Raw genomic sequence first — 24296 nt, forward strand, 5'->3', positions numbered from 1 at the left:
CAAAGCAGAAATCCACCCCATTGAATATATTAGTTTATTTATATAAACAAGCAAGAAATAAAATCCTTGTATGGTTTGAGATATGTCATTAATAAAATGCAATACAAGCTTAAGTCATATCCTGACAATCCAAGTGATTTAACTGCCATAACAATGAATTGAGGAGATGATTTCTAGAAGCTATAAATGAAATGTTACTTTCTTTAGTAATTAGAATTAAATTTTCAGTCCTAACAATCCCAAATGAGAAGGTGAAGTTTTGCTTTCTTTAGCAAAATCATAATCTGAGAAACCTTGGAAGTTAGTTGATAATCAGTTAATTGAGGAAGATAATTGCAAAGCTCACAACTATGTAGTCAGGAAAACTAAAGCTGGGTGTTGCAGGTTAAACTGTAGATTCCCAGGTGATTTGCTGATTCACAAGTGTAATAAATGTAGTTACTTGAACTTTGACAGATAGAATAGCTAGGAGCTGTGATGGAACTACACAATTACAATGCAGTGTTTCCGTGTGATTCAGCTGTACCCTGGGAGGGAGGAGTATAGAACTGCTGAAATGCACAGCATATTAATACTGTATGAAAACACAGTTTAACTAATGAGATCACAATTTACTTTGCAGGTTGTTATAACACACTGTCTAGGCTATCTGCTTGGGACAAAAATGTCCCTTGGCTTAAAGTACAATATATCTGCATTTAATGAAGGACTTTGCAAAATGAGTTTAGCATAAATTACAAGCCTATTGTGTTAGTAAGCTATGTAATATTATTAAGCTGGCATAGGAAATGCCTTCTGGTGCTTATTTTTTCCTCAAATGTACTGAATTGCTGCTTTAAATAAAAAGGTTTAGAATAAAATGAAATTGACCTAACAATTCTAGTCAGTTAAAAAAAAAAAAGTGGATTTACACTGTATGGTTTTTTTAGAGCTAGTAAATAATATGAAGTTCTCATTTTTGCGTTGCATTTTGAGATTTAAAAATTCTTTCTAACTCTGTTGAAAAACACAGAAAGGAAGGTACAACTGTTGTATGCAGTGTTGTGCTTACTTTTCTTTGGTGTCTTACTGTTGCTGAGTGACTGTATAACGGCTTTGCTTAGAATTTTAGCTTTAGTTGCAGTGCTGAGAAAAACAATACAAGGTAAAATTTTCAAAAGTAAACATTAGACTTTGAGTTAGGGTACTCTAAACTTGTTATGCTGCTTTTATTTGTTGTTGCTTCCTGCATAACTTTGATTTCTGTTTTCTGATAAATATTTATCATCCTTCTTATGTGTGTTCCGGTATTTATCTAGGTGCATGACGTTTTCTGTGCATTTTCTCTTGTCAGGAGGGGGAATGGGTTCTACCCTTCTGCTCAATCCTCTTTTTGAAGGGTTTGTGGAATGATACACTCTTGGGATCTTTCTTCCTGTCCTGTTGTTCCTTTAAACCCTTCATTTTACTAGTCTCCATCAGCACATCTGCAATATTGCAAACTGCTATTTTCCTCTCCTCTTTTCTTCTCCCTCTAAAGGAAGAATGCTTCCTCTCCAATGTGTTCTCTGCACCTGAAGGTATTACTAGATCTTGTGATTATTTACCCCCCTGTAATGGCAGCACACACTTTTTCTATGTAAATAGTATTTCTGTTAACAGTATAAGATGTTATACTGTTATGTTTGCCCCTATATATACTATATGTTATCTCCCCTATGTATACTATTTATCTGCCCCTTTACCAAAAAGCAAAAATATGAAATTAATTTGATTGCCTACCTGCTTGTTCTGTAGCAATTGCCAGAAAGTCACCTTTACTAGTGGTAAACTGTTAAAGGTAGGATAGAAAGATATTATACTAGATTCTTATTGTAACTAAGGGAAATGAGAGCAGGCGTCTAAATGTTCAGCAATCATTAACAAATACACACTTTTTTATGGAAAAGCTTTTAAAGATGCCACCAGTTTTCGGCTGTTCTGTCTACGTCTTCATTGCTCTTTTAAAACTGATGTTGAAAACAGTTGAGAAATTTAGTTGTGGGAAACCTTGATATCAGATGATTTCTTTTATTTCACAGCTAAAAGGGATACTTCTCAAAAAAATGTAACTGTAGGTAGGCTGTTTCCTAAGTACAGATCAATTTGAGAGTGAGGCATCCTTGAAGGTGATTGTACTTACACGTTAATTAGCGTTTCTAGTGGAGTAATTTTTGACCAAAGGATTAGCATCCATTTGAAACTCTACAATAAAATTGAGCACATAAGTGTAATAAGGCACAAACAGAATTTGCTTCCTTATAATTCTGTTGTCATAGCTATAATTTGAAACTGATTTTCATCAGTTACTCTCTATCAGAACTTAATCACTTTCTTTAAAAAAGGAAATAGATTAGATACTAAAGCTTTAAAACAGACTTGAGCATGTAATGATTATTTTTCATACATGCTTCTGCAATATATATATGTCATGGATTCCTCATAGTCTGTGCTGTTGTTATATTTGTAGGCTACAGTGCAACAGTTCCTTGGGTGCTCCTATGATGTCAGTTAAGGTTAAAGTTGACAAGGTGGCAAGTCTTCATATGTCTTTTGAAAAGACATTGGATTATAAAGGGACTCAGACCACATAGAATGTCAATGCAACACTTTATATTCTTAAAAAAACCCCCAACAAACCCAAAACAAAACCAAACCAAACTGAAAACCCCCACCCAAAATTCAAGCCAGAAGACCTATGTTAATGATTTGAGAGAGTATAATTTAATTCATCATATTACAGAAAATAAATTTAAAAGTTGAATTTGTAACAAAGCTTATTTCTAGAGCTGTAGGGGCAGCATGAAGAAACACTACTTCATATCAAGGCATACCTGTAGTAGGACTTGTGCACTAGTGTTTGCAGGAGGATGCACAACAGGATCGTGCTTTTATTGTGCACTAAGGGGGCTTGTGTCTTGTACTTTCACACTTTTGAGGTAAACATGATATCTTTTTTTTCTTTTGTCTAGATATTTTGTGTCAAGTGTGTATTCTAGTAAAAATTTTGAAGGTTGAAATATATCCCACATCTAAAAAAAGACCAATTGCGCAAGTTCTCAGCTTTTAACTTGTTCAGCCATTTATTATTACTTCAGGAATGTGTAATATTAATTAGAAATGGTACTGACAGGTTACAAGTATTGCAGACTTCTGGAGCTAAGTAAATAATTGCTAAATAATTCACTCTTGTCATCTTCAAACTGAAACTTTTGGTTGTTGATATAAAGAACTATCTGTGTAGAAACGGCAGTTCTGTACGTGGTGGCTTTGAATTAACTCCTGACAATGGGGATACATTGCACAGCATGTTGCAGTGGGGTTCTTCAGTTAAACAAACAATTTCTTTCCTAGATTTCCAGACAGTAAATACTGTGGAGTAAATTCAGTGCTGCTGCATGTGCTTAATAATATGAAAAATGATTTTGACTCATTAATTCTATAGAGATGTAAATTCTTGCACTCAACAGCATAAGAACTAATAGCTTCTATGACCATACAATGACCAAGGCAGCCTAAAGAAGGGCTTGGAGACAGAATTACATCTTTAATGCAATTTTATTTAGTACAGTTGGATAACTTTGTGCTAAAGTATAGTGAATTCTTTATACATCAGTGAAATTTAATAATGTAGCATTGCAGTGGTACCACAGAGACAAAAATTAGGGTATATTGTAACTGTCAGATGTAAAAATGTTGCCTACTTCAAAGTTAGAGGAATTAAAATTGATGCCACTGTTCATATCTACTGCATTCTCGGAAAAGATGCAGATAGTTAAAAGTGTGGGTTTTAGTTGGTGTTTGTATATCTTCTTTTACTAGTATCAAGCAGGAATAAGAGTTACAATCACCACCTCTGAAGGAAAACAGCTGTAACACAAGAAAGGATGTAGTTATTTGCTGCATAAGCAGGTAACAGATATTTTTTTTTATTTTTTTTTTTTTTTATTCCAGTCAGGTATTGCTGACTAAAAGATGCCATCTAGGGTAAATACCTGGGAAAGCCTACTAGCACGTAGTGTAGTTGGTTTAATGTTGAATTATATCTGTATTGCAGGAGAACACAAGAGGTCATGGTGTTGATCCTTGAAATTGGCCTGACCCAGATCAAGAGCTATGTAGGTACTTTGTCTGCCCAAGTGGCACTGAAATATTGTTCAGATACATGGGAAAGCTGTACACAGCGTTACAGACAAACCTCTCCAGAAACACGGCAGCCTTTCATTATGATTTTCGTCTGTTGGCAAGTGAACAGGCAGCTGGGCATAGTACCACTTGCTTATACCTGCAAGCGTATTCCCTAACTGTTAACTAGGATGAAGAGTAGTGGTAGCCTTGTGCTTGGATTCCATTATGGAAATGGACATAATATAAACTTTTATTGTTTCTGTAGTCAAAAAGTGGTTTTCTTCTGGCTATGCAGTTAGCTTCATGACTGAAGCTTTGACTCTTTAAGTGAAAGGGCAGGACCTGATTTTGTCAGACTTGTATCACTGTTTGCAGTTAAAAAAAAAAACAAAAAACAGTGTTACTGTACTGGAGTTAATGGATAACTGGGAGAACAGCCAGTCTGTGCGTAACTTCAGGCTGTGGGTTCAAGAATTTCCATGAATATTTCAGTATTTACACTGGTGTAGAGTCAGCAATAATTTTCTTGAATTTGACAGATAACAAAAGTTAAGGGGCATCTAGTACCTATGACTGCCTCTCAGTTATACCAGTTTAGCTTCAAAACTGTTCTTCCATCAGGTAATTAAGGAGCAGACCCCTTAAGCTGATGAAAGACTCCATTATACAGAACAGTTCATTGTCCAATTTCCTGTGACAGGGGCTGATGTACTTTTTCAGAAAACATTCTGAAGTTTTATAAATGTTTGTCTTTTATTTGGCTTTCATAATAGGTTTTTATACTTTGTGGTGGGAGAAACATTGTCACACAGATTAAAATCCAAACTAGTACTACTTCATGTAGAATTTGTTGTACCCTCTATTCATGAGACTGCCAAAGGTACCTTATTTTACGTAGTGAATGGAAGGTTACCAGAGATTTATGTGCTGCCTTTAGTCCAAATAAATAAGCATTTCAGCATAGTTTATGCTGAAATGTGTTAAATACCATGAGTGTAGTTGACTTCAAGGGAAATTTACCTTATCTAACTTGAGATTTCTATCTGTACTTAAGAACTCTATTTATACTTAAGTCCTCTATCTATGGTCTAGTTGTTCCTGTTGGTTTTATAATGAGCAGAAGGAAGTAGGAATAAGTAAAAGTCTTTTTCCCCACGAACTACAAGGGGAGTCTAAAGGAGGAGGAGGAGGAGGGAGGGGAGCATAATTTGCTCCCTGCTGCTATTATAGGTCTAGAATAAGATAAATTCAGCCTTAGCCTTTTAGTCCTTTGGAACAAAAAAATTATTCTAAGTTTAAATTTCATTATTACACACGCATGGGAGGTAGTGCGGGGAAAAAAAAAAAAAAAAACAAACAAAACAACCCACAACAGAAGCCATGACTTAATTGTGTAGTTTACTGTATTTACCTAAATTTTAATATGCAGATAAGGCAACTTTCCATTACAGTAGAATATCTTCCCATGACAATAAATATTGATCTAATAATACATTTGGAATATTAACATAGCATGTGTACAGGATATGTTCCAAACTTATGTGTGCTAGAAGACAAATATGAAAATCAATAACAAATTTTATTCTAATTAAAGTCCGGAATATTTTTCCATTAGCCACCACTTGAAATCCACTTCAATAAGGAAATTAACTGTTACCTGTATTGCTTTTACATTTTCCTAAGCAGTTGGTCTCTTTGCTTTTTTTTTTTTTAAAGGTAAATATCAGTATGATAATACATAGTAATAAAAGGATCAGTGCTTTTTTACTTGCTGTGTACAGCATATGGTAACATATCTACACAGCCACATTGCTAATATGTATTCAGAGCAAGGAAAGAATGGGTAGAATTTAAAGAGCAATCTTCCTTGCTCAGAGATAGCAATCTCCATTTATCAGAGGTAGATTTAGCCTTTCAATTAGTACTAGCTTAATATGACTTTATTCTGTGAAGTTCATCATACTTGCAGAATGAATTGTCTACTAATTTCCTGTTGTTTCTATTGCCTTGCAAGTCTTGTTGTTTTATTGTTTTACAACATGCTTAGTGTGAGTTTAAAAATATAATAACATCATTTAATAGAACTTCCTGTTCATTATCATAAGACATGTTTAACTTTACATTGGCTATGTTGTTTTTTTTCATACTCGACCAGGGAGTGCAAATTTGATAACTTTCTTGCATGATGCTAGCTGCAACACTAAAACCCCCTTGAAACATATGCCTGAAGAGAATTTCTGCTGAGGTCAGGTCTCCTGTATAGTCAAAAATAAGTGTATGCTTACAGTCCTTTTGAGAAGATGTGGTGGCTTAATCATTTTACAGGCTGTTTATCTGAATACACTGGGGATTGTCTTATTGCATTGTTGTCTATGACACTGTCACTACTGTTATTGTTAATATGCTATATTGGAATAAAGTCAAGTGCAGATACCACTAACTTGCATTCATAGTGCCAGCCTAAACAGTACCCCGTGTGACAAGGGAAATGTGTCCACAATGCAGGAAACTTCTTCTGATCCTTTTCAGCAGACCAGTAAAGGTGCTTTCACACGTTATTGTGGTAGTGTCATTATAATTTTTCAATAACTGTGTAGAAGCTGTTTTTTAAAAATGGTCTGTGAGCTCTAAAACCAAAGTTCAAAAAACTGCGTCATATTTGAAGCCCCAGGCCTGGGGAGGGGGTCTTGCTTTTCACATACAAAAGGACAATTTTTTTTTTTTTTTTTTAATACACAAAACCTAATTTATTAGTTTTGCAAAAGTACTGAATACTCTGAAGGCTCCAGTCCTTCAGAAACAAGGAACTCCATTAATTTTTCTGATTGAAAATATCTAACAGATTTTTACAAAATGCTTAAATTATTTATATATAATTTTTGAATTCAGTACTGTTTTTTCCACATTGTACTTCCTACCTATGCAAGAGCTGTGGTGATCATAGTGATTTTTAGCAGTTAATCTGTGTTTCAGTTAATGGCTGTGGTGATTTTTCTGTACCTGCTTGAAATCTGCATTGCTGGGAAATAAAATTCATAAAGTATTTGATTATAAAGCTTAAGTATGGTACGTGCTTGGCTGCTCTTTTATTCAGTGACTGACCTCACCTCCAAATTGTTTATGGATCCTTAGTTACTTGGTAACATTCTATGCCAATTAATTACATACAGAGCACTGAATAAAAAATAAAGGACAACTCAAATTTTCTACATAAAATTGAATTGCTATAGGTGACAAAGATTAAAACAAATTATCAAAGGAAAGTGTGTAACTCTACATGTAGGAAATGCGTTTGAAGGAAAAGAAATTTAACCTTTAAATCTAATTGTACTTCTGCATTTAGTTTTCTTTCCATGTACCTCTGAACTCCTGAGGACAATAACTAAAGAAATATCTGTTAATATTGCTTTATCCTCACTGTTTAATGTGTATTGTTTTCCCTGTTTGTGCCCTAATTGTATCCTTTTTTGAATACATTTTTTCTTGTATTTTGCCATGTTGGCTATTGCATTATCTGGGTGCATAGTAACAATATTTCTGCTATTTTCCTGCTAAGTGCAGAAGCATCAGTTGTCTTGGTTTCTAATGCCTGCATCCAGACAAAGCAGGAATCCTACAAATGGCAGTGCTTTCCATAGAATAATTATTAAGATGCTCTAGGTGTTACATAATATTAAAAAGTGTTTTAATGTATACAGTGTACCAGACACTTGCATAGAAGTGCCTGCTACCTCAATTCAAAGTTTTTCTTTGCTATTACTCCCTGTCTTTGCAAACCTAACATGATGTTGGTTCTTATACACAATTTTCTACATGTTTTTTAAACATGTATTAAAAAACCTTGTTTTTTTAATAGAGGTAAATGAAAGACTGTCACTTCCATTGACTGAAATAAGATTGATTCTGTGTATGTCAGTATATGGGATGTGTTCTGTATAGGCCTTGTTTGACCAAACAAAAAAAGTAATGGTGCTTCAATTAAAATTATCACTCTAGTGAGAACAAGGCATCAGCATTGACAGTGTGTTTCACAGAAGTGTGATGTTCAGCTTTGATTCCATACTTCAAGGTATGAAGATTTTATGAAACACCTGTGTGCTTTCATGACTTAACATGGATGATAAATGATTTGAAACACTTGCTGAGAAACAAAAAATCCCACCACCTTAAGGTAGAAGTCAAGCATGGAAAACTTTAGCTCAAGCACTTAAAAACTACACAGGTATCAGTAAATTTAAACAGGCTTTTACTAAGATTGGCACCCCTTATAAAATATGCAGTGCCTAGCATTAGTCAAACCAAACTGTATGGTCACTTCTATTACAAAAGAAACCTGTATGAAAAAAATGAATAAGTTCAGAAATACCCTGAAAATATTTCTCATGATGTTAATGCCACATTGAGTAATTTGATCTGTTACGTAAATGCTCTTCTATTTTCAGAATCATTCTTGCTGTGCAGAAAATGAAATGAGCAATTGTGGCGTAATAGATCAAACCGTTGATCATTTTGATGGTCAGAAATGCTGGAACACTTTCAGACACGTCTTTCTTAAAAAGATAATTTGTATAGAGTTATGTGTGCTCCAATATTTTTGTAATTGATGCTGACAATAATAAGTCTCCTAAATCTCTGATAAAATCTATACAAGTATCATGTAAGGTGTGGGGTTGTGTGTGGCTGGGTGTTTGTTTGCTTTTTTAAGTAGACCCTCATTCAGTCTGAACTTCTTTCTTTTTTCATCTCCAAGAAATTAGTGATTGAACTATCTAGATAACTAAGGCTTAGGTTTCATCAGGTGGCTGTGAGGAAATAAGTTGTACAGTTTTAATGAAACTCTTAGAACTTGATTCTATTAGTTTCAGAGTTTCAGTATCAGCTCTCTAAAAACTGAGAACTTGTAAACATGGTCATTATTTTGCTATGGACTTATGCCTAGATTATTGTAAAAGCAACAATAATTACTCTCCTGTGATGGTTTTGTCCTTGAAAAATTTGGTCATTTAGAGTTTCTTTTGATATCTTTCCTCATTTTCCTTTTTTCTCCCTTTGTGTCTCCATCTTTTTCTCTTTTTCTCTTCAGGTCATTGATCAGAATTAGACTTGAGTGTGGCCTAGTTAATGAATTCTGTGGTTGCAGTTCATATGCTGAAGGCTGTGGTGTAGCTAGGGTCAAAGTCATAGGAGTCACTTCCTTTCTGGTTTTGATGAATTCTGCGTGGACTAAAGATCTGGATTGATGTATAAATCTGTTTTAGGGTCTTTGGGAACTGCATCTGGGAAGTCTGTGAAATTCACTGCGTGCTTTTTTTTGTTTGTTTGTTTTTGTGAGTTTTGGGGGTTTTTGTTTGTTTGTTTTTTATGTTATTTGTTCACAGGCTCTTTATTCACTTTCTCCTGGCTAAGAAAGTTTGTCTGTAGGGTCTGATGCCCGAGTCCACAAATTCTCACAGATTCTGCACGTACTCAATTCACACCCACCGGATAACTTTCCTTCATTTTAGAATTTATAAAATACAGTATAGGAAAGCAAGGCTTTTGTGCATACTCCTCTCTCATATTAGGACAAACAGGTCTTGCTCAATATTCCTAATAATGATCTCTTAAACATTTACATTGCACCTGATTTCATCATCTCTTGTGAAACTATGAAGAATAGCCCTTTACAAAGCTATGGCTCAAATACTAAGTACCCTGTTGCATTACTAGGAGGAGTTAATTGAAGGCTTGTAACTCCTCTGAAGGGAGCTTTTCATATTTGGAAAAAGGCTCTAGTGATTTAGCTCTTCTGTACTTAGGTCATGGTCTGACTGTCAACATTTATAGTCAGGGCAGACACCACGTGGGTTAAGATCTTCTTGATTTCTCTCCTCCCCTGCACCTTCATGCTTAAGAAGTGTCCTTAGAAAAAGGGAAAACCTGCAGGAAGTGAGTTAAGCCGAGTGTGCGGTATTGAACTGAGACAAGATAACTTCTTGGACTAAGAGTAATTGTAACTTTAAACAATTAACACAATGCAACATTCAACTATTTCTGGTTTAGACAGTCTTTCTCTAAGAAAGCAGTTCTGTAAAGAAATTCAAGGTATGTTGAAAATAACATATATGATGAAATGATAACCTGATAGATGGAAAGTTACCAGTTTACTGTAGTTTCTCTGTGCATCTTCTACTGTCTCTTAAATCACTTTCTAAAACACATAAAGGATGAAGAAACCTTGGTTAGCATATTTTGAAAATGTGAATGAGAAGTCGCAAGCATGAATATATATGCTTTAGAAGCTGTTTGAGCTTTTTGTTTTAATTAGTTAAGCTTTATCTTAAGGCTGACAAATGTTTTGCCTTTTTTACGGCATCTTATATTTTATACATGTAAACATCAGGTCAGTCTGTAGCTTGCACTTGAATATTTTATAGTTCTCTAAATTTGAGTCATTGTTCAGTAACTACTTATTGATGTAGAATAATAAAGGGTAGTGGAGCTTGGAAAAGTCTGTCTCAGAAAAAGCAGTGTCATCTCTCACCTAGTCTGTAGAAGCTAAGGACATACCCTTATACTGAGAGTAGTCAGGTATCTTTCTATTCATATGCATATGTGCACGCATACCTTTATGTACTTTATACTAGCTGGAACGTGTATGGAATGTAGATGTATATGTTAGGATGTGTCTCCTACAGCTGATAGTTGATCTCCATTATTTTGTTATTAATAATGAAGTAAGATTATCCATATTTAAAACAACAATAAAACAAAAAAACAAAACAAGCAAAAACAAACAAACAAACAAAAAACACACAAACAAAAAAAAACCAAATCAAAATAGAAGAATGGAAATGGGGAAGATTGCCATGGTAAGAAGAACTTGTATGAGGGAGGGTTTTCATTCCAGACATTAAGGGCAAGATTCTCATCCTCAGTCCATGTTTCAGGTGATAATAAAGAAATAGGCAGAAACTGCTCACATCTCTTGTAAGCTCTTCCATTCAGCTCAGTTTAGCAGATTTAATGTATTTCAACAATCCTATTACAGGATTATTGTCCTTTGCTGTTTAGAATATCTTAAATGGAGTCAGGGAGACAACAGGGGAGTTCTAATGTCTTTTTTTCCTGGCATGTTGTATCTGCAGCAGAAATCCCGAGATGAGCACTTGGCTGCATTGGAGAGCTGCTTTTTTTACCTATATATTGTAAGGCTTCATTATATATAAGATCCTGGTAGTTTGTGATGCTCTTCATAGCCATCTTTAGCTAAAGGATACCTTGACAATAGTTATTTTGAAAATGTATATTCTGAAGAATGTCTGTAATGCACAGCAGTTGGGCCACAAGACTGAAATCTTCCAAATGCAAAAAACCATCAAGGATGGTCTGCCAAGATGTTCTCCATGCTCCTCTATACAGCGCTATAGTCACAGGGCATCTCCTTTGTTAATCTATTCCTGTATGCAAAATATTCCTTTAAAGGTTGTTAGATTTTAATAGGCTGGTGTTTGTTTGAACTCTCCTATTTCTATTTGATAGAATGTAGTTGGTTTTGTTGGATATTGGTTAGAAATATATATGCTTACTTAATGCAATGTTTGCTCCATTTGCTGTGGGCCATTTGATACTACAGTGTTAGGCACTAGCAGTTCAAAGAACTCTTTCAAGTGAAATGTTTGAGAGCTGTCTTGGAGCAAGATGGTAGACTTGTGAAATTCAAGCGTCTTCCGATAAGGAACTTAAGTTCTGTTTGCCTGATTCCAGCAGCATAGAAGAAAGTGGGTGGGAATTTCTTTTCAGATGAAATGTATATTTATGGAAAGGGAGATCTGGAGAGGAAATAAAACAATATTACAGAGGATACTTGTTCTAAAAGGTGATTTTTATTTATTTTTTTTTATTTTGCCACTATTAAAGGAAAGGATTTGTTCTTGACCACATACTCTTTTCAAATAAAATCAATTCTGAAACCATTTTTCATTCACAGATCACTGTTACGCTGTAAGATTCAGCTGAGTTACTAGGTCACAGCCGTACTGCAATATTGAGGATTTTCAATACTTTAGCTGTGACAGCAAACAGAAAGCACTGGAGCCTGATGATATGACAGGTCATGTGATATCAGTGAATACCTTGTCTTGAGGCAGGATAATATGTGTGACCTCCTCAGTAAAAATGCATCGTTCAGTAAGAGCAGAACCCAGAGAACTGTGTGGACAGTGATAACACCAAGAGACACAATTTGTAGTATTTGGTCTAGAAGAAGAATAAGATGTTTTAACAGTCTAGCCAGTCACATCTAGTGGTCCAAAGCTGCCCAGGAGAGTAAAATACTCCACTCTTGTCTGTTCCTGAGACTTGGTTGCCATGGTCACAGCTTTAGAGAGATAAAGACTTTCTTTTCCTGTATTTTGTATGTATACTAGGGGGTCATAGCAGTGGTGTTACTGCTATGTAGAAAACCCTGTATTTTCCCTTTCATTCATTGTTAGATATACTCTCCAATCAAAAGCTTTTGGGTGCATTTGTGTTTAAAATAATTCAGGTTTCAGAGTTGTCTTTATTTCTGTCCTCTGTCCTGTATTCCCATATAGGCTTTGCCTTTCTTACTCCTTTATTTTTGTTTCCTTTAAAATCACAGACAATGTTCCTGACAGATAACTTCCTGGAACAATAACCACCCTGCTCCAATATTCCTTTAACTGCTTGAAGTGGTCAGAATGTCATTGTCACATATACACATTCCCCTCTCCCTCCCTGTTTGTTTCTTTCAAATATGTATTTAGGAATCACAGAATACAGATATCTATTTTTGTCTCTGCCACCTACTCAGTTTGCAAATGAGTATTTTGGGCTCTTCAGAAGTGTAAAGTACATTGGATAACAAATACTTTGTAATACCCGCCCCTTTCCATCACACTCATTTCCCTATGCCCTTTGTGCCCTTTTATTGGAACTCTATGTACACAGAAATCTGTACATATGTCTACAAACATACGCAGATACAGAGAGCCATGATTAAGAGGTGCATGCAAGCAACCATGCTTTGTAAAGGAACCATTTTCTAGAAGGTACTACTTGTGAGAGATTTTTAGATAGCTGTTGTGGATGATATATAAAAAATTTAACATGGAATTCTGAAACTGATTTGGGGATATCACAGACTTCTGTTAGTAAGAAACTAAGCTGGTTGTCCAGGGCCTTGTTTTCTGCCTATAAATATGCTAAAAAAAAAAACCAAACAAAAAACCAAAACCAACAGAAACAGTGAATATTGTGACTCCATGTGAGAGGCTGAGTCCTATCTCTTGCCCAGTGTGAATGCATAAGGTTGTTTTTTTTTTCTTATTATTAAGTAGTTAATTTTCTCTTCTCTGAGCTACATATGGCGAATGTTACACTTGCTACAAGCATGATTCTGATGCTGACACTTAGAAGAGAGTTCGGTAGGTAGCAGAAATGTTCAGTAACACATGGACAGTTGTTTCTGTTTGCATCCATAAGACTACAATATGTAGAAGCACATCTATCAGCATTTTGAAATGATACATGTGTGCACGTGTGAAGTATGAAATATCAGTTTGCTTTCACGTACATCAAAACTGCCTCTTTATGTCATGCGGGCCATGGTCTTCAAAGGTTAAATGCTTCTGTCCCCCTTTTCTGTGATTTTTACCACTTCTTCTGATTTGTTTCTTTTCCTTTATACTAAAAATTTTTGGTTCAACTAGATGCTGTAAACTTGGCTCTGAAGCTATTTCCAGGGAATAAGCTCTGTTATATGGAAAATAATGCAAGCCTTAAATATATATTTTTATTTTTTTTTTTCTCCTGAGTATATATGCATGTATAAGAGGATGAAAAGTCAGGCAACTCATATCTTGATTTGTGACAGAAACATGATTTCATCCTCTTTTGCTACTGTAGTATGATAGCCTTAATTATTATGTTCTGTGTATACAAGAATCTTTCAAGTAATCTTCCACATAACAGTCTGGCTCTAAGGGTATGACTGGTGGTGTGCACATATAGATGCATCTAAAGCTAGCAAAATATATTTTGAAGTTCTGTCTAATGCTAAAAAGTATGTAATCAGGTCTTTGAAATTTCATACCATGCCCTCAAAATTCTTGGATTGATTAAAAATTATATTTGCCTTTAATACTTGTCCATAAAAATGATACACAGTAATTTTACAAGGATATTATGATAATAGTCTTTCTGAAGCACTTCAGTATTCCTGGTAGTGAATTACACAGACCAAGTGATACAGAAAACAAGGATACATATGTATTTGTTTATTTGTGATATTTGGAAATGTATGTGTATATTGTGTATATTTGTGTATATGTATGTGAATTACTGCAGAAGGTGGTAGGGAAAGCTTAGTCCTTCACACTTAATAAGGGAGAACAGCTACTTTTTTTAGTGATTTTTGTTCATCTTTTGCTCTGTATGATGAAGTGGGTTCTCTGATGAAACAGGATATACTTACAGCTTGAAAGACTACATTGCACATATGAAGATGCCAAAATAATATTAGCTGAGTGACTGTTATTGTGACTATTATTTCCAGGCATAACACTGCAAAACACTTTTCATTCTTCTAAGGATGTGTGTTTGCTCATATGTCTAGTATGAATTGTATAATCTTTCCTTGTAGGCTTCTATTAATAGCTTCTGTGTTTGAGGTATTGAAATGTTACAATGTTGGAAGCATCGTAGCCAGGTTTGTTTTGCAATATTTGTAGGTATCCCAACTGTAAAGATCTTTGGGCAACTAGCTTTCCTTCCAGTAAATATTCAGTTCTCTAATGATCCCTGACAGTAGCTCCAAATCCTGGGGAGGAATAAAGAAAGTTACATATTAAAAACAACTGGGGCTGATCTTTAGTTTTTCAGTGCAATATTGTAGTAATCTGTGGTATTCAATTGATATTGTAGGGGACAAAGAATCAGTTGCATTGCTTTGAATTCAAGGACTTTTGGCCCTGTAAATAACAGAGGTGGTACTGCAGTGAACAGAAATGGATGAGTTTCAAAGAAATAATTTCAGATGAAGAGTTTTTATACACATATACACACAAACACTTACCGTATGAGATCCCTCAATCCCAGTCCAATATTTTTAGCAGGTGTTACTGATAGAACTTCAATGTTACACATTTTTTTCTGGTAGCAGTGAAAGGGAAAATTCATGTTGTGTTACTTGAGGCTACAAAGAATTCAAACTTAAGGGAAAAAACATTTCACGTTACAGCAGATATTTAATACTTTAAAAATCCTTCGCATGTCTTTTATCTCTGATATTTATAGGAAACATGCAGTTTCAGCAATTTCTTATGGGTTTAATTCCTATAGGAAATGTGGAGTATATAGTAGGAGCTCATTTCAAATATATTTAAGCTCAGTTTATATATCTTTAATGTCAGTTATAAAGTGCTGTTACTAAAATTATTATTAAATAAAGTTATAACTAAACTGTATAAAAGTTAAAGGAACCAGATTGGCTAGAGTTAAAGGAATCAAACTGCTAAGATACATGTGCTATATTCAGGTGTTTAAAAAGTGTGAGAGGTAACAATGTTTTTAGGAATGGTAGGAAAAATTTGAGCTTTCCCTTGCTATTTGTAACCCAGAACACTAGAGGACAGCACTAAAATATTACATAAGCGTGTTATTGTTTACACTGTTAATGATACAGATGCTCTGTGAGGGCTTTGTGGAAACAAAACAAATGATTCTTGAGCAGAGTTAGGGCAAGTGATAGTCTTGAATTTCTTTTGCTCCTTTTGAAAATTGCATCTGACTTCACACATTATACACAATGCATGTGTCGTCTTGTCTGAATAAGGTATTTGCTGTAGTGATTTGTATAGAAATTAGGTTTTGTTTTTTCAATGTAATAATGCTGTAGAATAGACCCTTGTGTAAAATTATATTTTTAAGGTCCATAAAATGAGGAATTAGTTGGCTCATCTGTAAATTCTTCATGATTTATCTGCTCACGTGAAAGGTACTAAGTTAATGCTGTGATACTTACACTGAAATATGAATTAGTATGCTTTTATGAAAAAAAAAATGCATTTTCTGTTTTCGTTTCTCTAGGCACACTGGAAAGACATGAAACAGGTGAAACGGCAAAAGCAATTCTTAGTGCCATTGAAGATTCAGAATACCTGGTGCCAGATGCTCTACTTCCTGTATCTCAGGAGTCAAAAAGAAATAAAAATGCTGGATACAAACATTCTAGCTTTTATAAATATGGCATGGTCTCTTACAATCTCACTCATACAGAAAAATCTTCAGATAAGGTAAGAAGGAAAAGTAAAACATTTCTCCAGAGCAATGAGTTGTGATTCAAATTCTTTACTTTTTCACCTTCAATGAAAGTAGTCCTGTATAGGTGGTATGGAGGCTTGCTTTAAAGTTTATAAAGGCTTGTTCTGACTGGCTCAGTTTTACATCTTCAACCCTATTTCATACAACAAATGAGCAAGACTGTGAGAGTGCTTTATGCAAGGTCACCAGTAGATCATCTCAGAATTATTTTCTCAGAGACTTTGCACCCACAGTTAGACCCTATTTCCTTATGCCTCTGGCTTATGACTGCGCCTATTAGCAGTAACCTCACAACCTCCAGGTAAAAGTCCTTAAACCAAATTGTGAGTGATGAGGAAGTTGTGCTATTTCTCTTTGCTTTGAGAAAGAACAGAAGGAAACACTGTGCTGACACAAGTGTTATGTGCTGTTAAAAGCTGAGAAAACAAGTACAGAGGCACCTTATGAGAAGGTTGAAAATGCAGTAGTAATTCTGTTTGTAGCCTACATACACCTATATTTTCCAGTTATGTGTAGATATTTAAAAAACCTGTATTTGCTAAATTCAAAGTATTAAAACTGTATAAAATGAAATACGATTTTCAATTCAATTGGGTGGATATTACTTTATTTAGGTTGGAAGATAAAGGTACATACTTTTACAAAACCCTGTTTGTGCCTCAGGAATGGATAAATTCAGTGAGCTCTTGATATGACTGTATCTTGAAGAATAGGGCCTCAGTCTTGTTTGTTCGTGTTTGTTACCTTTTGATTAATGGGTTTTGGGAGTTCTGTTCTCTGCAATAAAAAGTTATGTTTTCTGTTCCTCAATCCTGAATTTAGATTAAAAACATCTTCCCACAAGTATGGGAATGTCACCGAAGTCTGCAAAATAAGTTGAAAGATGAAAAAAAGATGAAAACATGCTTTCCCTCAGCTTGCATGTGAACAGCCTCCAGAATGGTCTCAGGCCTTTTTCTCACTTTGTTAATTATGGTCAATTAAATACTGGATATTCCAAAGTTCTGTCTGTTAAAGTATAGCTTAATCCAAGTCCTCATTCTTCAGTTTTCTAGTCTTTTTTTATTGTTATCTACAAATTTACATATAACTTTGAGTTTATAATAATTATTGTTTAACTCTTAATATTTATCTTTGACCTTTTAGTGACCTTAGTCTGATTTCTAAAGTTCTGTTTGATCCCATTTTCTGAAAAGTCTTATTAGAGCGTAATCCTGCTGAGCATGTTGTGGGGCAGATGGTGCACTAGTTGGCCATTGACACAGAATCTGATCTCACTGTTCATTAAAAAGAATAGTTTCTTCTTGTCTTTTTAGAGAGGAACAACGGAAAAAGTTATAGTTGTGTTTGGAGTGTAGTTTTGGTCATACTTGTTAAATTAAAACTTGCTTGGCTTTTACAAAGTGGCTGGAAAGAAAATGTGCTGCTCATGGAATATAGGAAAATAGGCTTTGGTAAATTTTCAAGTGTGAAGTTTCACATGCTTTGGGATTTATATCACAATAGGCAACAGTGGAGTTGTAATAATATTTTATAGCACTTCATCAGAGAAACATCTTGGCTGCTCCGACTTCACAATAAAATATTCCATTTTCTTGTTTAAACTGTCATATTTGGGACTTGATGAAAAGGTCATCAGTTGAAAACTTTTTATTGAGAGAATATTGTTGATGTCTCTTAGACTTCCCTATGACTTTCAAAATATCTTTTATTTCATCTTTTTGTCATTATAGTCCTGTTATTTTAGTCTAATTTCCTGACAAATGAAGTTCTATTCTTAGGAAACCACTTTGCATTCATCAAAAATCTGTCATCCGTTACATCTAGCTTTTCTTCCCAACTCCATCCCCATTACAGCAGGTTCTGTAGATTAGTGTGGGAGATGCTGGAGGCTAAATGGATAGGGTGTAGCTAAATCTGAGAAGACAATAACAATGAAGGTCCTTTTAATGCTATTCCAGAAGTCCAAATGCAGGCTACACAAAAGGAGCGTGGAGCTCTGACGCTTCCTTTAACACTATTTTGTTATTGCTGACTGGTTATGAAATCTGCTGGTTTTCTTAGTTCCTGTTCAGGAAACAGTTTTTTCAGAAAGTGCTGTATTGACTCTTCTGGGTCATTGTATTTTACCATTTTGAAATCCAGTCTCATGAAATTATTGAAAGTTCTGTGCGTATCAGAGTTCAATTTCCCAAACCATTTTGAAAATCATATAATGATCACACAGGTGAAACTAGCATAAAATTTTCAGATTCCCAAAAGCCTTTAGTATGTATGTGTACCATGAGTATTTTATTATCATTTTGCTCCTTTTGCAAATTGTGTATTAGAAATTTAAAATAATGCTAAATTGTTAATTATTTTTTAAAGCTGTCAATTTTAGTCTCTTTTTAAAGAATTCAATTTCAGAAGATTCGTCACAGAAAAAATAAGGGGTAGCTGTTTTGTCCTGTTGGTATTATGTTTTTGAGTGATCCTTATTTTGTACAGTGGGATGATCCACATGAAGATAGAAAGTAAGATTCAGCATTTTTTCTTAATGTATAATGTTGCATGGTTTTATCATTTATATTATATTTAAGGCAAAATAACATTTATAAAGTAACCGTCTCTTTCCTCCATCCTAAGAAGAAAGAAAAATATCCTCACATAGCAGTCCAGCTTCAAAGGCTTTCTTTCAAAACGTTTGTCATCATGTAAATCACAGATACAAAAGCCGATGCTTTGATTTCATGGTGTTTTGACCATTTTAATTCTTTTATTGTACTGCACGTGCCAGTGGGAGTACCAATAACAGATGAGTGTGACAAATGCAGTTAACACAAGATCCATATTAATGTTGTCAAATCCTCTTGATATATTTAAACAGATTTTAATTATTTTCAATGTCAAAAGACCAAAAATATATAGCTTAATAGTTTTTCAAGGAAGCTTTACTTAATATGTGAATGTAGAACCTCTCATAAAAATGAAACTTTTATATTGGCCTTAGTCATTGACATAGGGTATTCATCAAGTCAGCAATTTGTGTGGCAAAGTGCCATTTGAATAGTGTATTGTTAGAATACTTATGGTCCACTTGACAAGGGCTCTTGCTGTAAATAGTGCAATTTGACTCCAGCTGTTAAAGAGTGGCTTTGACAGCAGCCAAATAGAATGGAGATGCTTTACTGCACCGCAGAAAAATCAATATTGGGTTCTTGTTCATAGTAACCTGTTTTTTCTTTTTTTGCAGATTTATACAAGACTATCTAGAGTTCATTTATGGAAGTTTAAATATTATTTTAAAAGTGGGTCTGTTTTATTTTCAGATTAATGTTGGTGATGAATGATGTTTGTGTTTAGTAAGAAAGAAAAAGACTGCTTTGTGGAAATACATAAACAATGTGGTAATGCAGCATTATTTCAACTCCCAGCTCATATGGATGGATACTAGGATGTGGGTGCATAAGTTATGTAACGAATGACAAAAAATGGTCTTTCCTTCCTCTTTATTTTTTTATTTTTCATAGTGCTACTGTAGTACCCCTGTTAATTTTCGAAGCATAGGGGTTTTTAAAGCAGATTTCTTTGTTGTTCTCCCTGTAACAGCCCCCACAGATGTTGACAATCTGTAGTGCCATTGTAGATTTTCCTGAAGCATAGTCTTGCTGGTGCTGAACAGTTTTACAGCGGTAGTCAGTGACACAAGGTTGCTATGATACCTGGCCAGTAGCAATAGGTATTGAATCACTGGTCTTAATTACAATAGACTACACACTAGATCGTGTGCTCATGGTGTTGATATGGAACTGGCTCTCATTATACCTTTAAGTCATAGTTATATTTGAAAATTGGAGCTGTGTGAAAAACTGGTTTAAAAAAAGATTGAAATGCTTCAGTGCATCATGTGAGGATTTCATTGATGCACATAAAAAGCTGGATATGTCTGGGAATTGTTTTCCTGATGTTCCAGAAACCTTTCATGTTACAGAGTTTCCTAGCTTTTCAGACAAACAAATCTGATATAAATCTGTGTTTATCATGCACTGATATTTCCAGTTATTTCAGTAATGTAATTACAACTTCTTCTGGGTAAAATCTTGGAGGAGGAACAGATTCTAAAATTTTTGTAAACCCTGGACTGCTGAATTATACTACTGAAGAGCTAGACCAGAAAAGGGAATTTTTTACTCTGTTTCATAGACAAGCAAGGCAAAGATGAGGTGGCAGGGAAGTGTTTATTTAAATAAGAAGTTTTATAGGAATGATAGGTATATTTATTGTTTGTTATATCCACTCAACTATTTATTAAAATACTGTTATTTCTGTATTAATGGATGGTATGCAGAAAATAGAGTCAAAATATCTAATTAAGTATTTATGCAGTACCTGTAAAAGTTCATTTTGATTTACAAATATTTACGACCAGAGTAGCTAAGTATCAGTTACTATAACACTTCTAAATGCTTTTTAAATTGACATGCATAGTATTGGTAGTCTAACTTGGTGACTAAGTTAACATTCGCTTACATTATTGCATACATACTCTGCTCTAAACAAAATATGTAAAGTCAAGATGCTTCTGAAATAGAGGAATTTTCTTAGGAGGAAAGCCAAAGTTTATATTTTTATAGCTGCTTAAAAAAGAAACAAAAATGTACAGAAATCATAAATAAGAAATACCTACTTTGATATATTGCTGCACAGAATAAGTAAAAGTCAAATGAAGACTGTAGGACAATAGCAGTTTGCTTCTTTTAGTATAGTAAAGGATGCAATTTGAAAATAAAATTGTTACTGGAAGCCTGGAAAATCACAGCTAGTTAAACCTTACTGATGGAAAAATTGATAGAAAAATGGAAATAAGTTACCAGCACAAATACCAAATAATACTTATAAAATACAAATTCAGGAGTGGTATCATAAACAATGGTATTCTAGACATGGCTTCTTTTTATTTCTTTTGTAATATTTAGAGTATTACGATGAGGAACTACAGATCTTGATGATTTTTATGAAGTGGATTATTTAAGAACAAAGCAAAACAAAGTAGAGCACTTCTCCTTAAAGCTGGTAACCTTTATGCTGCTACTGCCAGGGTATTTCTATTTTTTTTTTTTACTGTGCTTGGTGTTCAAAAGCTATATTTAGTAGTATATTAATTACACATACTAGGAAAATAAGTGAAGAAACGAAGGTATAGATGTATACCTATATATTTCCCGTAACTCAGATGCAAAACATTTCAGTTCTTTGTTTCCCATGAAATTCCACAATTAAATATTTTATCAAGGGATCAAGGTAGCAATATAACTACAGTGAAGTAATAACTACAGTTATGAGATTAAAATGGTACCAGTTAAAAGGCATGATGATCCTGAGAGATACTGAGTGATTTGACCACAGGTCAGATTTGTTGGAAGCTACTGTAGTTTTTTTAATTGGTCCGGAAAGTCAAGAGTTTGTTGATTTTCAGTGTTTTATCCTCTGCTTCAAAGCAAAATGAAAGCAAAAAAGCTGACATTGTGATAGTAGAGCACTCTTGCAACTTATTTTACTCTTGCAGATGTGGATAAAAAGTAACACAGTCTAAAAGAAATCTGATAAGCCTTAACTCTGTATTTCAGTGCTCCATACAGGTGCTATATGCTTCTACAAACTTTTCTTGTGTTATGCAGAAGGTGACTGACATAAAATTTTTGTTTTCTCTGCCTGGACAACTAATTGGACCCTGTGCTAAAGCTAAAAAAGGTGCTGTGGTGTCCTACATATATAATTCTAAGGTCAATATCAATAGTCCTTGTGAAGTATTTCACATTGGAGGACCATTTATTGAAGCTAACCTAGCTTTTGCTCTTTTTCTTCTCCCATATGTCAACTGTCATGCTGTAGTACCCTTCTTTGTCCCTTGGAAACTGTAGTTTTTAGGGACATATCTTTATGGATAGGGACACAGAGATTTTTTCTTATTGAAGTGCTGTTTGTGATACCTTATTCTTCACTTCTTATTGTTTCTTTTAGTTCTGGGTGTGGAGTCATACACATTTTGAATTTTCCTATCTTACATTTTGCCTTTACTACTTTCTAGTCTCTAAGATGTGATTTCTTCTTCAGAGATCAGCCAAATTGATTTTCCTTGGAAGTGCTCCACCTAATGCTAATAATTCTAAAATAAATTACATCATCTTTGGTACAACCTTTATATTTGCAAGTTGTCCAGTGATATTCTTGAGAATTCCCCACCATTCATGATTGGAGGGTGGTGGAATCTTATGGTAAAATTTTCTATTCTAAATATTAAGTTCCTGGCTTCCCATAGTTCAATTAGTATTATTTTAGTGAAGAAAAGTATTAACAGCAGCTCAGATGTGTGAGACTTTTGTTGATTTCTGCCTCACACACCTGTTAAAAAAACAAAAATGAGCAGTGATTTTTTTCAGAAATACACAGGCACTTTGAATGCAATTATAGAACTAGGACTTACAACACCAAACCGTACTCTGCAGAAGACTTGCTATCTGCTACCTTCCTCAAGATAGGTAATTGACTCTCTTATCTCAGTTTAATAGCAGAAATAAAACATTAAGCTAAACTATGATTCAATTAAAAACAAAGCAACATCAGTGGTTACATTTCCATTCTCTTGACATGCTTTTCTTCATATTAATACTAAAACCTTCATTTTTTCTGGTGGTCAGACTTGGTTTGTGCAGTACTTAACGGGAAAGCATGACTCAGCCAACTGAATGGCTGAGAATATTTGCTTTCAAATATTGTCCTCTTGGAAGCCTATGCGGTTCTAGTGCCTTCAGTAAGGTTGAACAACTGTTAAGGAAAGAACAGTTTGAAATCTGAGTATGGAGACTCAACAGCTGTCCTGATGCATCTTAGTAAGATAGAGGATCTGAGTAAAGTCCAGCTTGCCTATTCCTGTGTTTTCAAGAATGACATTTTCTAGGGTAGACAGGATTTTAATTAATATCTAAGAATTTAATCCCCTGTTTTGTGGTGTGGTGGTTTGGTTTTGGTGTTTTGTTTTGTTTTTTCTTTTTTTTTTTTTTGTTTTTTTTTTTTTTTTTGTTTGTTTTGTTTTGTTTTGGTTTTTTTTGTTTTGTTTTTTGTTTTGTTTTGTTTTTTTTCCTAGTATTTTTCTTTTTTTTTTCCTAGTACTTATGTAGATAAATTTATGGGTGGGATTCTTATAATCCAATATGGAAAATGCACTATCAGAGCAGCCCAGGGCAAATATGTTATTTCAGTTGGAGTCAGCAGCCAGCCATGGGTTGGTAACTTAATTTTTATATACATCAATCCGTCTTAGGACAAAGCAATAATCTCATGCTTTTACCCTCCTTCAAAGGTCGTGTTAGCAGTATCTCTGTGGTCAGCATTATTCTCAGATATTTGGATGTTCATTCATCCAGTAAATTGTTCAGTATAATAATTCCTAGATCCATGAGTCAGTAGTTTGTGTTTTCTGGAGTACTGTGGCACTGTTTGTCTGGTTGAGGATCTAGGAAACATGGGAGAAATGTTCCATCTTACAGGTTTTCTTAAGTGCTGAGTAAGGCTGAAAATGTCTTGGTTACCACTGATTGCTGAGCCCTATATATTTCTAAAGATATGCTTGGGTAATTTACTTCTACATTCAATATATGTTAATATGTTCAGATATAACCGGAGTATTTGGATATGGAGCATATAAATTAATGAGACTTAATTTAAAACCACCTTATTCTTACATCTAAACTTTTCATGGTACAGAGACTGTCCATGTCAAAGACTTATTTTGAGAGCAGCAGATCTCCAGTTCATTTTTATATTGTTTCTATATTCATAGAATA

General features: G+C 34.4%; 1 protein-coding gene across 1 annotated transcript in view; it reads left to right on the top strand.

Annotated features, from left to right (window-relative positions):
* Window positions 1-24296, top strand: part of WDR72 (WD repeat domain 72) — a gene marked incomplete at its 3' end in the record, with an annotated part of 102713 nt that overhangs the window by 17099 nt on the left and 61318 nt on the right. The window contains exon 13 of the mRNA XM_080626499.1: window positions 16237-16442. Within this exon, the coding sequence (XP_080482625.1) occupies window positions 16237-16442 (206 nt within the window). The remainder of the gene's footprint in view (window positions 1-16236; window positions 16443-24296) is intronic.

Source organism: Psittacula echo (assembly GCF_963264785.1).
Source record: "Psittacula echo genome assembly, chromosome: 10".
Classification (NCBI taxonomy): Eukaryota; Metazoa; Chordata; class Aves; order Psittaciformes; family Psittacidae; genus Psittacula; species Psittacula echo.